General features: G+C 35.5%; 1 protein-coding gene across 1 annotated transcript in view; it reads right to left on the reverse strand.

Moving 5' to 3' along the window:
- LOC148940303 (ephrin type-A receptor 4-A-like) overlaps positions 1-17,659 on the reverse strand; it is a 182,052-nt gene that overhangs the window by 38,697 nt on the left and 125,696 nt on the right. Inside the window, 1 exon segment of the mRNA XM_089106127.1 lies at positions 5,100-5,509. Coding sequence (XP_088962253.1) covers positions 5,100-5,509 — 410 coding nt within the window.

Consider the following 17,659-nt stretch of genomic DNA (forward strand, 5'->3'; position numbering starts at 1 on the left):
TATATTTCCAAACCTTAGACCGCCCCTTCATTTTTCTGCAGGGCCCTTGACACGATAGTTGGTGAACAGGAAAGCAATTAAGGAAGGCATAGGTGCACCCTCAGGAGGGGGGAGAGGGTAGCAGGGACAATCTCTGCTATGAATATTTTGGACCTAAATCTTTTCGTATATCCTTTTTAACCATTCTAATCATTCTCTATTATCGTTTTTATTGATAACCCTCATCACACATTTCTTGTATAATCATTTATTCTCAAATTAGTCAAGAGCATACAAATTTTTTCCTGGGGGGGAGACAATAATAATAACAATAAATCATTTATAATTTGATTAAGAAGTGCTCAGAAATTGAAAAAACTTCAGAATTTCAGGGGGAGCCCAAGCCCTGAGCCCCCCCCCCCGTGTTACTGGACTGTTTTATCTAGAACGAGACGCAATTGATTTACTATGAGAATATAATTAAAAAAAAGGAGAAAATACTTATCAAAAAAATAGTTTAGCTTTATGAGAACGCGGAATTGAAACCAGTTTTTTTTTCTTTTTTACAGTTTGCCTATCCTTCTGACAAGAGCCTTTTAAACAATGGCACTACTAGACAGAAATAAGGCATAAACGTAGCTCAATTCAGTCACTGGGACAAAGAAAGTCCAAAGACGTTTTTTTGAACAATGCGATTTCAAGCATTTTATTGGTAACATTATTGGTAACATAGACGATTTTATTTCCTGAAACGCCTCATCTAAAACTCAAAATAAGGATTTCAAGGATTTAAATCCAATCTTTCACAAACTAAGTAGACGCGAACGATCACAATTAAGCTGACACTGAAGGGTCACGAACAAGCAACGCCTTTTCAAATTTTCATATTTAACCCCTGGATTTTTTGGCTTTTTCTGGTATGAATAAAAAAATCTAGGCTAAATATAGCATAAAACAAGTCTTAGGTCTTGGCCAATCCAATCTAATCCTCTGAGTGCCACGATCATCTAGGGTGAAGTCGGCTAATTTTTGGACAGGGACAGGTCCAGGGACTTGGTTCTCCTCGGTATAGTATTAATTCTGCTCTAATCGTAAGAGTTACAACCTTTTTTCCCCTCTTCTTTTACAAAATCGTTTGAGACGTTAAGAATACGAAGTGACATACTTCCTTCATACTTGACTTTTTAAAAATGACTTATTAAAAATTCATCTCATTTTCTTCTACGATCATAATCACGCAGTTCATGAACCTTTTCCTTTTTTATTATATCTTGTTTATATATATTTTTAATTCATTGTATACTTATTTATAACAAAATATTGACAGACTACTTATCAGTCTACATGGCTAATTGTAGAAAGAAAAGCCAAGATATATAGTCCAAGTAATTGAGAGGCAAATGTTTAAATGGCTGCGGCACGGGTAAAAGCGGGAGTAAATAAGACTCTCTTATTGGACAAATACTTGTTTGTTAGTCTTTGGAAAGGCACGCCAGTCTGCCTAGATTTTGTTTTGTAATTTTTACTTTTCCAACTTTTAAGACCTGATCCAGCGGAGGCCTCCCTTCCATTAAAATTAGGACCCACGACCTGCTTTCAATTTTCCTGCAACCTGAAACGTGAACATGATTGACCTGAAACTTGCTTTCTAACCCTTCACCCTTTCTAGATCTTACTTTCCATGAGATTTTTTTTTTACTTTTTAAAGAATTTAGAAATTATTTTAGAAAATCCAGAACGAGCCGGGGATACCTTCCAAATTTGGATTCAATCAAGACAGTCTTTTAATCTTTCTCACGTTACAATGGCTTTCTATTAAAATCAAGTATTCCCCTAGCGATATATCTCATTTATTGACACAACTAAATACTGATTGACGAATTTTTGTTTGCAGAATGAAAAGCTCCATTTCTATATTTGTGATTTTATCTTCGTAATTAAGCCTAGTCCCAAAAGTTTTCTCTTTTCTTTTAGAGACTTCTTTGAAATAGTCACGCACACAAGACTTTCTCAACGAAAATTAAAAGTTTCAGTAGGCAAATATAAATGATGTGTTTATATTAGAGAACGTACAACATTGTTCCTTGATGTTAACAATGTATTGGTAAAAAGGAGAAGAGACAAAAAAAAAAATAGTTAGTTTGAACAAGCCGATTAATTGCACGCAAGGGCACGAATTAGAGGGCGGGGGGACAATTGCCCCTCCCTATATTTCCTATAAAATTTTATTCATAAAAAAAGCTTCATTACAAGACTTGAAAAAAGTCCTTACCCCCCTGTATTTTCATGAATTGGTGACCCTTGTTACAAGGGTTAAAAAGGCCCAGTATATTCATATATGTATATATATATATATATATATATATATATATATATATATATATATATATATATATATATATATATATATATATATACATATATATATCTCACTTTTCAAAACCTAGAGTTTCGGTTTTTGTATATTACAAAAAAAGAAGATATTGCTTTCTATAAAAAAAAAAAAATTTCTGTGCATTTGAAAGTAATACGTTTGAAAGGAAGAAAGTAAAAATAAAAATTTACTGCATATCAAACTAATGAAACGAGGCTGATTATTTAGAATATATTAGCATTTTATTTCATTTGTGAGGTCATATTAATTATGTAATATTTACTAATTAATATTAGTTAAATCACAAATTAATTATTTATTATTTACTTTTTAATTGTTATTTATTAACTATCATTAATTTCTTAATTACGAATTAATAGCGTATTATAAAACCAATGATATTAATTGCGTACTTATTAATAAAGTTTAAATTAAGTGTCAGCAATTCTTGAATTTTTTATGTTACAATTATAAAATATAATTGTTACAATTATTAATATTATAGAAGCTGTTTAAAATACAATTTGTTTTCAATAAAGTGCAAATCACGGTCTGGTCTTTAGAGAGTATAGGCTAGGCGGCTGGCAGCCCATTTCTTATTTTTTGCAATTGATAAAAAAAGAAAAATAAGAAGAAGAATTCAAGCACAAGAAAAATTATTTTTGTATAGAATATGTTCTTTTGTATATATTAATCTGTATAAGGACGTAAAGTACCAAAATAAATAAAAGAAAATCGAAGAAAAAGAAAATAAAAGAAAATCGCCGATTTTAGATATGAAACGACCTAGAATGGTTCAAAGGGCAAACAAGTTTTTGTTCTGATGTCCTTTGCACTTTTTTAACCTTGAAGATCTTCCTTTAAGACTTCAGGGGCGGATCCAGGATTTTTTTTGGGGGGGGGGGCAAAATAGATTGATCCGATAAACTTGCATTAGTAGCAAGTTTAATTAACGCAAACTTGAGTTAATTAATTAAATTACACTTTTAAATTACTGTTTTGTTTTATCACAATCAATAAAAAGAATGGTGAAAAACAAATGATAGATTACTAACATTAACTTTCGGTGATTCTTCAAAGGGAGCTCGAGAATAATTTTTTATCTCTTATAAAAAAAAATTATTTCAAGTAAGTCCCCTTCAGAACAATTCCATCCCTCCTACGATTCTGTTTCTCTTCCTCACATTTTCTATATTGTCACATTTTAGAATCTACTTTCTAATGGTATTTCAAGTTTTTGCTTCACTTGCTACCATAGCGGTTGCAGCATATTAGTGCGGATACACCTTTTTGGCTAGAGTCAAAACCCCTCACAATGCTTTTACTTCATTTCAATATTTTACCTTAAATTCACAGTTTGTTTTGGAAATAAACAGGGTAGGTATGATCGCTTTAAAGGAAAGTCTGCGTGGGTATAAACTTATATAGACAAAATCCAGTTAAAATTTAAATATCGCCACCTTATTACTTCTGACACAAAGATATATCGAAATAAACCTACTTACCATTGTTAACGAGGTCTTAGCTTGAGGCTATGCTTAGATTCAAGTTATGGACTGATTTAAGATTTGATGGCACGATTTTGTGGCACAACAGATTTGATGGCACGATTTTGTGGCACAACAGATTTGATGGCAGGATTTTGTGGCACAACAGATTTGATGGCATGATTTTGTGGCACAACAAATTTGATGGCAGGATTACACTACCCCTAAGCATAAATCTGATGATGAAAAAACCGTTTATCCTTTCGTCATATTTTAGGTACTTTAAGCTGTTGCTTCACCTGCCACTGTGGTAAGGCCGTATCCAGGGGAAAGTTAGGGAGTTTGAGCCCCCTCCTCCCACCCCGAAATATTTGTCGGACTTGAAAAAACGTAACAAAAATGAATATAAACAAATTTTTATGCGTTTTTTGTAACCCCAAAACTCAAACAAAATCGTGGATAGGCTCCAGCACTGTGGTTAAATAACAGCGCGTGAATGCGAACATATACCTTGTCAGAAAAAGGCTTTTAGTGTTAAAAATATTAATAAACTCTTATCAGACCCAACAATAGCGTATGTTTCATTGTCTTTCGTTTGTTTTTTTTTTGTCTTTGGTTGTTTTTCATTCTGATTTTGCACTATGTTCTTTTGTCCCAAGATTTATGACAGGAAATAAATTTTTACTTAATTACTTTAGAAAAATTAGTTAAGTCTTTCATAAAAAGAAAAACTAATTAAAAGTTGGATCGTAATAAACTTAAATATTTAGTTGAAACACAAATTTTATTAAATCAAAATTAAGCTTGTTTTGATTTTTTTAAATCTGCGGAACAAGGAGTTGTCGACTTTCATAGATCATGTACACCAGATGGCGCGTGCTATGTGTGGCGGAGCTGTGGACGGGGATTACCCCAAACATGACAGAACTGTGCGGCACACATGGTGCTCCGAGATGTATATCAAATGGTGAAAAGCGGAGAACCCTTTGGTATAGACTACCACTACTCTATCAGTGGTGTTAGTAGCTTCCCAAATCTTTGGCTTAACCTAAAAAAATTTGAAGAGCAGTTTCAAAATTTAGAAAACTGCGTATAAGAACTTACTCGGCAACACTGCTTAACTGAAGGTCACCAAGATCATTCGTTCGAACTTGTAGATCTATGCGTCTGAAGCAGCTGTCATTTTGAACAATACTAATTTTTTTATAATCCATTTTTTCATTAAGGATTTGTTACTATTCAAAGCTATGGGGACTTACCCTTAAGAACGTGTCTAAGGACCCATTCTCCATATATTCTGTTATTATCATGACTGGATTCGACTTAGTAACGACACCTTGGAGAAAAATCACATTATTATGGTCAAACTGACCCATTATAGAGGCCTCTGTCAGGAAATCTACCCTGGCCTTATCAGAGCTGCCGGGTTTCAGTGTCTTAATTGCAACCATTATATCTGGCCTGCCAGGCTGCCGTAACCTCCCACGGCAGACGTCTCCAAACTCACCACCACCAATGATGGCCTCAATAGTTATAAAGGAAGAGTCAATCTCACGGGCGAATTCACGAACGGCTTGATTTGGGTCTTCATAAGTATGGGGATCGACGTAAGAACGTCCGCTTGCATTTGTCAGCTGCGGGAACAAGGGTGTTGTAACCGCCATACAAACTAAAAATATAAGTAAGATATAAAATATAAAGTATAAGAGATCAAATATAAAAATAAATACAAAATATAAAAGACATAAGTAAGCAATTGCTATTAGTTGAAAAGAGCCAGGCACGTATGCCAGTGCTTCTTTTCCTTTTTTGCAGTTGTATCAGATAAAAACAGAGAGTTCACTTGAATGAAATCTTGTAACTCAAAAAACAAGTTTTGAAACATGAGGTTGTTGGCTTCCTTTCTGACGTACTAGAAAAAAGAGAGACTACATGCAATAAAATTGGCTTACGGAAATACATCACAGACGTAAACCAATGGTACTAAATCACACTTTTTACCAAATAATTACGGGGAAGTAACCTCGCTTTTTATCTTCGGTTATATCCAAGTACCTTGCATATTGAAATCACATCCCCCCCTCAAGAACAAAATTAGCATAGAGAAATGCATTTCAGGGGGGGGTATTGACTTGGACCTCTGTATTTGCGGAGATTGACGTAAGAACGGTTGAATACGTTTGGCAGTCGTGCGTTTTTCACAAATTGTCTAGTTAGTCAGTGTTTTTAGAAGCCAAAAATATTGGCTGTAAACTGTTGGTTTGTGTTTCATAAGATTCATACTATTTCTACTACTACTACTACTACTAAAAAAAAAAAAAAAAAAAAAAAAAAAAAAAAAAAGTTCCGCTTTGGCACGACTTTTCAGGTATCAAATCTGAATTCTAGATTCTAAAACAAATTAATCAATATTTTTGCTTCTTTCTGAAATGTTAGCGCCGATTCCAATTAAAAATTGGAATTCCTGGAAAATCCAACCTACACGAGCCAGTCACGTGCGTAGGAATTTATTTTATTGAGGAACATATTTTTCATTGTTTATTTTGAGGGTCACAACTCCTGGGCCACCTTAAAAAAAAGCAGGTATAAGCTGAAGTTCCTAGAGTTTCCAGGGGAGCCCTTACCAACTGTACTGTATGATGTTTCAAATCAAAAAAAAAAATTGTGGGCATTAAATTCAATTCCCGAAAAGCTTGCAGCTTTTCAAGTACCAAGGACATTAAGATAATAACTTTTTAAGGGCCCATTTAAGGTCTACTCGTAGCTGAAAACTGCAATTTCCTACAAAAATTTTGTTTGTTCCAAGTTTTTAAGACAGTACCACATTTCCATTATTGTTGCCACATTGCACCGTGGAAATAAAATAACAAAAATAGTTATTTGAATTTGACAACGCTGTTCGTCAGTAAAAAATCAAACATTAACAATCTCTTGATTCCTACAGACAACTCTACCTTCAAAGGAAAAGGACAAGGATTTTTAAGCTGTCCGGTGAAATATATTTTTAGCTAATTTTTTTTAGCTAATAATTAACAATCATTCTAAACAATATTAACAATCTCTTGATTCCTACAGACAACTCTACCTTCAAAGGAAAAGGACAAGGATTTTTAAGCTGTCCGGTGAAATATATTTTTAGCTAATTTTTTTTAGCTAATAATTAACAATCATTCTAAACAATATTAACAATCTGTTGATTCCTAAAGACATCTCTTCCTTCAAAGGAAAAGAATATTAAAGGGAAAAGGAAAAAGATTTTTAGGCTGTCCGGTGAAATATATTTTTAGCTCATAATTAACAATTATTCTAAACAATATTAACAATCTGTTGATTCCAAAAGACATCTCTTCCTTCTAAGGAAAAGGATATTAAAGGAAAAAGAAAAGGATTTTTAAGCTTTCCGGTGAAATATATTTTTAGCTAATTTTTTAAATAATAATTAACAATCATTCTAAACAATCTTAACCATCTGTTGATTCCTAAAGACATCTCTTCCTTCAAAGGAAAAGGATATTAAAGGAAAAGGTAAAGGATTTTTAAGCTGTCGGGTGAAATATATTTTTAGCTAATAATTAACAATTATTCTAAACAATATTAACAATCTGTTGATTCCAAAAGACATCTCTTCCTTCTAAGGAAAAGGATATTAAAGGAAAAAGAAAAGGATTTTTAAGCTTTCCGGTGAAATATATTTTTAGCTAATTTTTTTAACTAATAATTAAAAATCATTCTAAACAATCTTAACCATCTGTTGATTCCTAAAGACATCTCTTCCTTCAAAGGAAAAGGATATTGAAGGAAAAGGTAAAGGATTTTTGAGCTGTCCGGTGAAATATATTCTTAGCTAATAATTAACAATCATTCTTAACAATATTAACAATCTGTTGATTCCAAAAGACATCTCTTCCTTCAAAAGAAAACGACATTAAAGGTAAAGGAAAAGAATTTTTAAGCTGTCCGGTGAAATACATTTTAGTTAATTTTTTAGCTAATAATTAACAATCATTCTAAACAATATTAATAATCTGTTGATTCCTAAAGACATCTCTTCCTTCAAAGGAAAATGAAAAGGATTTTTAAGCTATCCGGTGAAACATCTTTAGCTATTTTAGCTAATTTTTCACTGATTTGTCTTATTTTAAATTTGGCACCCACTACTACCCAAAACTTTAAAATTTATATGGAGGGCTTTTCCAACTGTATTTTCGCTTTTTTTTGCTTTTTTTTTCGAATTGCTAAATTTCTATACGCTTGTGTCAGTTTCAACTTAGCCAATTCAAGCAATCAGATTCAATTTTCACTGTTTTTAATTCTTGAACATTATATCTTATTTAAAACCTAGAAAAACATTCCTAGGAATTTAATAAGAAATGCAGCGCTATGCTGATGGATATGAACCTAACTAAATCATTTCTCGCCCGGGTAAACACCCTAAAAAACTGTTTCTCCCAAATGATCGATTTTAAACTCTAGATCGAGCATCAAGTTAATTAGACAAGGATACAATTTTTTAAGCCTATGCTAATGTCCTTTTCCGTTACTCGTTTTCTCGAAGAATTTCTAAGGCATACAAAGAAAGGAAATCCAATTAGGGGACTCCAATTACTGAATTGAGATGCAAGACTTAATTTCAATAGAAAATTAGTACTCTCCTTCTCAACCCATTGGAAAGAAAAGAATAAAACGAAGAAAGGATGAAAGAAACAAGTCTTATTTATGATTTTTTTTTCTTTTTTCTTTTTTTTTAATAGCACCTCCTCTCCTCTCAGTGGCACCAATAATTCAAAACAAAACAAATTCCAAATTTTGGTCTTTTCATTATTAAGAATAAATGTATGCTTCCTTTAACACTTTGTGCTAATACGAGTATATTTTATTCTACAAAAGAAAAATGAGGTACAAAAAAGAAAAAAATTAAACATTTGAGGTACAAAAATTAAACACAAAACTAAATGCTATCTACAGCTTAATTTACTTAAAAATAGCAGCCGAAGAGTGGTCCTCGTACTATTGTACCGCTACCTCTACCACTACCACTACCTCTAGACTACAATAAAAAAAAAATGCTCTCCCGCAGAGAGGACATCCTCCCGCTACAGGAAGTCCCCGCATAACTTTCTTTAATTCGAATTCTACGAAGAGTCCAATAAAAAAACAATTATTAATTATTCCTCCCCCACCCAAAAAAATACAAAATAACAAAAACAAAAAAACATTACAGCATCATTTCAGCTTATTTTTACATTACATAAAATAAACACACTATTATGTACGAAACAAATAAGTTGAAATGACGACACTACCCCAATTTTTATTTTCATTATTTTCCTTTTCTGAATTTCCTTTCTGAATTTTCGAATCTCCGCGCGTTGGGTCGGTTAATTTGTATAAAAATCCACTAAAACATAGAGTAGTCAACAGCGTAGGAAATGAGGTAACTTAACAAATATCAGACATAAACAGAGCCTCCACAGTTGAAAATGGTACATGTAACCTTTTTAGAAAAGAAAAGGATTGAGGCTCAGAAGAGGAGCCAGGGACCATCATAGGTGCAAAGCGGTGTTTACCTACGTTATACAGTACAGGGAGTTTGACTCCCTGGTCACGGCTTTGATTGGAGCCTGTCAAAATGTTTTCTTTCTTTTTTTTCGTTTACTGCGATCTTTATCTAGCAATTTTGACTAGTACAACATAAAATTTTTAGCGCAAATAACAACTGAAAAGTAAAAAAACAACCATTATAAAGTAAATTATGTCGGAAAAAAATATATTTAGTTCAGATTCTCACTTTTTTAGGAATAGGGATGGAGGATTTCCAATGTGGTAGCTTCCCTTACCATGATTTCTGCTCAAAATCTAATTTTTCTTTCACTCATTTACTACGGTTTTTAAACTACTAATTTTGAGTACAACCGTGTAATATATATTTTTTTTAACAAATTAACATTAAAAAAATTCAGATTTAATTTTATTTTTTTTGTAAAGAAATGAAGCCAAATATTTTAAACCTGCGAGATAAGTAATACAACAATAAAGTTGGACGTTGTTGGGACCATTAAGAAGTCAATAGAAAACACCGATTTCAGGGGGATTTATTCTTCAAGGGAAACGAAGCGAATGAGATTTCCCTTAGGGTCTGTCATCTGAACAACAATAGTCCTGAAAAACAGGGACATTACTGACAGCGGGAAATGGTTCAAGAATTCCAAACAAATGAAAAGAAAATCGTTTTGACATCTCTAAATGCAATTTAAAGATACACCTTTTTTATTTTGTTGTATACTTTTCTACTGCTTAAAGTTTAAAGCTTAAAGTTTCAGAAGACAATCATACCAGGTCTGTTAACCATACACTTCACACAAATAAAATAAATAAAAAATATTGATTCTGATTTTAATGTTAAATCGGATTGGTTTTCATTTTAACAATATACTGGAAAATCAACCCCTAGGTTTTGATGTTTCCTTATCAAGTGTTACTTCAAAAAACGCTAAGTCACATTTTCTTTCCAAAGTAGTAGTTGTAATTAAACAAAAAAGCGCGCAATCGGTAAGAATAATCCCCGTTACTGTATTTTATTTACGTTTCAAGAAAATTAGGAAGTTCAATTTTTATGACGAGCCTCCATTTTGGGAGGAAGATAAATAGGAGGTTCACAAAATGAATAGCAATTCCTTTTCTAAAATATAGAAATATTTGGACACTGTTTGACATCAAAATTGTGTCCATCTCACCTTCAAGGTTATATAAAACTTTTCTTATACAAAAAGCTGTTCAGCAAAAACAATCGAAAACTCAGAACATATTTTCCTGTTATTTCGCTGCCCGAACAAATTTTTTTTTTAATTATGTTTTAATATCATTTATCCTGTAAATTTATTAACTGCTCATCTTGAGGTTTCATTTTGTAGCTACCATAAAGTAATATAAGCTTCCATTACACGTAAGGCCGTATATGGGAGGGGGGGGGGTTCAGGGTTTTACGTACAAATTTTGCTTTATAGGATTACATAAAAGTAATATAAAGTTACAAGTTATGCTAGGGTGAAAGGTTCTACTGCGTACTGTGAAAGCACCTCAAGACTGCACTAACTTACATTAAAATATAACTGGGGACCTGATCAAGTTGGATTCTTGTTTCATTTAATGCTTCTGGCTTAGTTGTAAAAAAAAATAATCCTTCAAGCAAAAGAAAGACAGCGATGGCTAGGACACGTTCCGCAGACGAAGGATGGCAGATTGCCTAAGATGGTCCTTTTCTGCCAACCCTCTAGGGCCAAATGAAAAGTAGGCCGTCCCCGAATGGGGGGAGCAGATCGAAAGGACGAGTTTAATAGAAATTGTAACTTCTTGGGAGGGAACAAAGAGAAAGGCTTTGAGTAGATTGGGGTGGTGGAGGAGCATGCGTAGCTGTGTTGGTCTCAGGCACCTTGGCAATGCAGTGAAAAATTATTAGCAGCATTACTAGAATTGGTGAATGTACTCAACACAGCATAAATATTAACTAGTAGAGAAAGCTTGGTTGAGGAATGGGACACATTATAGCGCGCGGACAGCGAATTTTCCTTTGCGTCACAGCAATAGCTTCAATTGCTACCACAGAATAAATATTAAAGAAGGCGGAATCATGAAGAAAGGTGTGCGACTGATGTTTCCAAAAAATCTTTAACGAAGAGTATAGAATTTTCGCTACTATTTAATATTTATGCTGTGGTACTCAAAACGGAGTCATATACCACTTTCGTCACAATAAGGTTTCGAACAAAATTTCAACAAATTTTTGACCTACGTAATGGATAGGTACAACTCGGTACAGCGGGATTATCGTCACACCAATTACCGCTTCAAGGGGTTCTTCATTTTCACTAATCGTGTACACCTAGTGGCGCGAGCCAAGTGTGGCAGAAGTGCAGTGCAAGTGGGCAGAGTGGCAGAAGTGCATCAAGTATGCCATGCATGGTGAAAAGAGGCAATGTGATGCGAAGGTGTACCACACGTTTTGGACTAGGAAACAGCCTCGGAAATAATCAGGAGTTTAACTCTTTATATTAGTATCTATGGCAGCTTGTTTTCTAATGTTACTCTTTTGATTGAAACTAATAAAATGGGAATATGTTCACTTTGACTATGGCAGCCAAGATACTTGGAGAGAACATTATAGGGAATTCCGGCAAAGGGAAAGAAATTCATCTTTAGGTGGCCGGACAAAATCCTTTGTTCTAAGTGGAGTCGTAAAATGCAATGCTTTTTTGTAAAAAGATTAACGGTGCAAGCACTAATGATAATTTGCCACATGTTTTGAAAATTGCCGTTTTCAAACAACGAAAACTCCTATTGATGAGGATCGAAAGTTATAGGTAAACGTAGAGATCAGGGGCAGTAATTCACAAAAACGTAGAGGAGGGGGCGAGACAAAAACTTAAACAAATATATGTCTAAATCTTGAAATAAAGAAACAAAAAACGTATTTCTCAAAATCTAGTGGGGAAAATTTTGTTTTCTTTTTTAATATTTTTAATAAAAATACTAAGAAAAAGTATTTCCCAAATCTATGGGGGTATTGCCCCCCCCCCCCCCAACCCTAGCGACGCCCAAGGTTTACAATAAGAATGAAGTTTGGAACCGATCTTAAATAGTTAAACAAAGTAAATATCAAAGCTCTATCGCAGCAACATTAAAGAGGCAGGGACATACGGAAGAAGGCCAAGCAGACGCCCTGGCCACTCAGAAATCCTGAATTCCCTTGAATTTCTATACACTTTTTATTCGAACCATAATTGGACTCTAGAAAATGTTTTTATCCCCCCCCCCCCTAGAAAAAATCCTCTTTGCGTGCCTGAATAGAATTAGCTGAATAATAATTATTAACACTAAAATATCCGTAAGAATTTAAGCAACTAAAATTATAACAAAAAGCGAGAATTTTGTTGTCGTGTCAAACATTTCTATAGAATGGAAAAACATGAGCGGTTGAGACGCAGTTGAAAATTTTTTTGAATGTTTTCTCTCTCTTTAGTAGTTATTTATTTATTGTCTAGATTTTGGTTATATGAGTACTTGAATTCATTGGTGTGTTATTCCCATGACATCCAAAATTTTTCCAAATTTCTCGACTTTTTTATTCAAATTATTAAATACTTTTTTATATATATGTCTCCTCCCCCCACCCGAAAAAAATAAAAAACAACAAAATCCTATGAATTTGCCTGGCTTACATTACTACTAAATGACTACTGATATTTAAGCCCCGCTCACATGTCCCATGACATGGTATCACTTGTGCCAAATCCTAACCCATTATGGGGTACCACCTCCATGTTGAAGATGCGGTAATAAGGTGCGTGGCAGGTGGCACCGTTCCCCGTCTAATGATGCATGGCAATGGATTTATGGGCTTTGTTGGGCTAACCACCCGGCAAAGCATCTTTTACCTGGTTATGATTAACAACAAAAAGCTGGGACCAAACAGCCATTTCGACAACGATCTGTAGCACGTCCACCGACCATCCAAACGGACCTGTTTACGGTAGCCCACTGCAATGTACGAGGTCTCAGATCTAAGTTTGACCAGTTCCTACATTTAGTGAACTCGGTCAAGCCATCTATCATGTGCATCACTGAGACCAATCTAAACCGAGAAATTCAGAGCAGTGAGGTTGCCATACAGGGATAAACGCTCCTCACGCGGGATCGAGAGCGTACTGACGGCGCTAAATACGGAGGAGGAGGTGTCGCTGCTTATATACAGACCCATATACCTTATTCATGCCTGAACATACCAGATTCAGCAGGCGAAGAAGCTCTGTGAGTCAAGGTGACCCTCCCAAATAAATCCGTGATTGTCGGTACCGTGTATAACCCTCCAAATTACCAGATTACCAGCTACCTTGAAACCTCCCTTGAATATATTTGGGGAAAGTACGCTAAGTCGGCCATTATCCTTCATAGAGACTTCAACGTCCATCATAGCGTGTGGCTTTGCAGCAAAAATACTGATAGGGAAGGGTCAGACTTGTATGATCTATCTCTCTCTTACAGGCTGGAACAACCTGTCGATTTCGACATTTATCACAGCCCAAGCGGACCATCTCGTCTTGACATCGACCTTACAGATCATCCGGACTTCTGTAAGGCAGACGCTCATGCTATCACCGGTGACCCCGTTGCCGTCGTTTCACGTGGAAACCTACGTATTCCGCCTCCAGTAAAGCATGAACGAACAATCTGGCTATACAAAGGAGGTGATTGGGACGGTTTGAGAAACACTTTTTTTTCTCAGCAGTGGAGAGCCTTCCTCCTGGAAGGCCCAGAGAAAGCTGCAGATAAGTACCAGCAGGCCAATTGACTTTTGAAAAGCATATCCCTTCAAAGCGGATCCAGGTGTCCAGTAAGGACAAATCTTGGTTCAAAGCCCAGTTTAAGAAGACACTCCGAACAAAGCAAAAGGCACACAAGCAATGGCTACTTTCGAAGGGCGAAGAGGACAGAATTGCCTTCATAAATGTGCGCAAAGATGCAGTTCGAGTGATTTGGCAGTCCCGGGTTCAGTATAGGGAGAAATTCGCCACCAAACTTCAACTTGCTTCGGGCAAAGAGTTGGTGGAAAATTGTCAAGGAGGCTTTACTGTCGTCCAAGGGGACCGCAATTCCTTCTCTCCAGAGTAACGGGACCGTGGTACAAGATCCACAGGCAAAGGGTGAAGCTCTTGCTAAGGCTCTTGCCGAATTCTCGAATCTAGACGATGACGGTAGAGAAGTGCCAAAATTCTCCGACCGAACCGACACTGTCCTGGAACGCGTGAATTTTTCTGCTCCCAAGATCCTTCGCATTCTGCAACATCTGGATGTGACCAATGCCAAGGGCCCTGACAACATACCAAATGTTGTCCTCAAGTCCTGCAGTGCCGAACTAGCTGGACCCTTGTCATTGCTTTTCCGGCTGTGCTTTTGCTCCGGAACCTTCCCACGAACATGAAAGTCCGCCAATGCTATACCTACTCTAAAGCCAGAAGGCGATCCAACGAGCGTGAGCTCCTACAGGCCTATTAGCCTTCTCTTCTGTGTTGGCAAAGTCTACGAGAGCGTCTCAAATAAAACACTTCATCAGTACCTTGAATCAAATGACCTTCTAGGCGATCGCCAATATGGAGTCCTCAGGAAACGTTCAACATTAGACTGCGCAGTGGCCCAGTATAAGGAGTGTATAGAATTACTGGTAATGGGATACGACATCAGGATACTATCCTTCAACATGGCGAAAGCTTTTGACAGAGTATGGCACCGTGGCCTGCTAAAGAAACTATGTGTGTATGGTGTCCGTGGATGTCTGTTAAAAGTGATTGAGAGCTTTCTTTCCGATCGTTCACTGCGGGTTGTTCTTGACGGGTTTGTTTCTCACGAATATCCGGTGAAAGAAGGGGTACCCCAGGGCAGGGTCTTGGGACCTACGCTCTTCCTTATCTACATAAACGACATGGGAGACAACCTCGCAAACCCTCTGCATTACTTTGCCGACGATACCACGACGCACTCGGCCGTCCCTAAACACGAAGACCCAACACAAGCCTCCCTTTCCCTACAGATGGATCTTTTGAAAATTGAAAAGTGGTCTGATGCATGGATGATCAAATTCAATGCATCGAAAACAAAGGAGCTTCTAATTACCCGATCAAAGGTGCCACGTGAACACTCAGTTTCATCTTCAAAAATGAAGCTATAAAGAAAGTCGACGAGCTTCGTCTACTGGGGATTCATTTCTCCACCGATCTCTCTTGGAAGAACCACCTTGATCGGGTGAGAACCTCCTGCGCAAGAAAGCTGGGAGTTACTCTTCGCTGCAAAAACCTTCTTCCGTCAAGCTCGATTATCCAACTCTACAAGTCTTGCATCAGATCCATAGCTGAATATGGATGCCCGCTATATGCTGGTGCTCCGAAAATGCTGTTGGCACCACTTCAGAAGATCCAGAATAGGGCAAATAGGGCGGGCTGCGCCAGCCTCTAAATGAAATTGCTAAATTGCTCCAGCCTCTAAATGAAAGGTTTGATGTAGCGTCGATGGCTGTTTTCTACAAGTACATGAATTCACCTCCCTCAGACGAGCTCTCTCGAATTGTGCCCCCCTTTGTCCAGCCGACAAGGCAGAAATGAAAGCAAACGACTCGGTCCAAATATTTAAAAGAGGATACGACAAAAACCAAGCACTTGAGAAACTTCAACGGGCGTTGCACTTCTATCTGGAACGATCTTCCTGGGAATATTATCCCTGCAAATCCGTCTCTTGGTACCTTCAAAAGAAGGTTCAATAGATTTAAAACCTCGAGGCCATTGAAAGAGGTAAATGAATAGCGGCATATCAGATACTTTGAAGCACATGGCGCCGTGAATATTGGAATAATAATAATAATAAAAAAAAAAACAAAAAAAAAACAACAAACTAATTCGAGGATTGTTTTCACGAACTGAAGAGAGACGTCGATACACGAACAAAAGTTGTTAAGAATGAAATCCAGAAATAACAGTTTTCCTTTCCAAAAAAAATCGAAAAAAAAAATCTACAATATAAAAAGAACTGACGAATCTTTTTTTCGTGTTTATATCCGCTAGATTTACTGTGGCTTTCTTAGAATATAATAAAAAACCGAAATAAAGAAACTACAACATTTGAAACTTCGAAATGATAACCAGTGTTGCCAGATGAGGCGTATTTACACCATTTGGGCGCTTTTTTTGGTAGATTGCTTTTTTTGGAAATTTGGTTTTTGGTCAAGTGTGCTTTTAAAATATCATTTTCCTATTATTACTCATAATGAATAAAAAAAAAATGTTACTTCAGAGATATTTTTTTAACTGAACCAAGACGCCCATAATAAAAGCCAGTGCTGCCAGAGGGGGTAGGTTTTCGACATTATGCGCGTTTTTTAGGTGACTGTTCATTGAATTTTTTAAATCAGCGTATTTTTGTTTGTGAAGTTTGTTTGAAAAATTGCGAGTTCGGCGCAATTTCCCTTCAAAAATGATGTATTCGGCGTATTTCCAATTTTATGGTTGTGCCATCTTATACCAAGCATCTGGTTAACTCTGACACGAATGAAAGTCGTTAAAGTTAAAATCCAGACACAATATACATCTTAAATAAGCTAAAGTCGGCGAAATACATTCCCAACATGAAACTTGTGTAAACATACACTTTCACATAATGTAAACTTGAAATGTAAACATTAGTTTTTGGAATATTAAATACAAATAAACAAAATTATGCTTAGTCCATTTACAAAGTTAAGCAACACCGTTCAAATCATATTTGGATATATATGAGTTATCAGTATTAGCCGTGAAGCGTACGTAATCCAAGACATGTTGGTGCCATCTGATATGGTTAAAAATATATAAATTCATATAACCAAAATATTTAAATAAATAACGATAAATAAAAGTTTAAATAGGGATAATTTATCCAAGCCATTTTTAAATAAATAGTTAATATAAAATGGATAAATAATCATAAATAGTAAAAACATAGTAAAATGTACATAGTAAATTGAACTTGAAATATCAAAGTATGTGCCTGACGTACTGCTTACCATATCTTGCTGATAGTGATAGCAGCCGTGCGTTAAATTCGATGTTAGTGTCATAGTAAGAAATTAGTTAAATTCATATACTCAAAATATTAGATCAAACACTTAACATTAAATATTTATTTAGTTATAAATTGCAAAAACTAGTAATAATTAATACTAAAATACGAGGTAAAATATTTACGACAATCGAAAAAGTTAGATTGAGATTAAAATTTAAAAGTAAATCGAACTATACGA

This window comes from Artemia sp. Qi Xiang Cuo, chromosome 20 (genome assembly GCF_049724085.1).
Source record: "Artemia sp. Qi Xiang Cuo chromosome 20, ASM4972408v1, whole genome shotgun sequence".
Lineage (NCBI taxonomy): Eukaryota > Metazoa > Arthropoda > Branchiopoda > Anostraca > Artemiidae > Artemia > Artemia sp. Qi Xiang Cuo.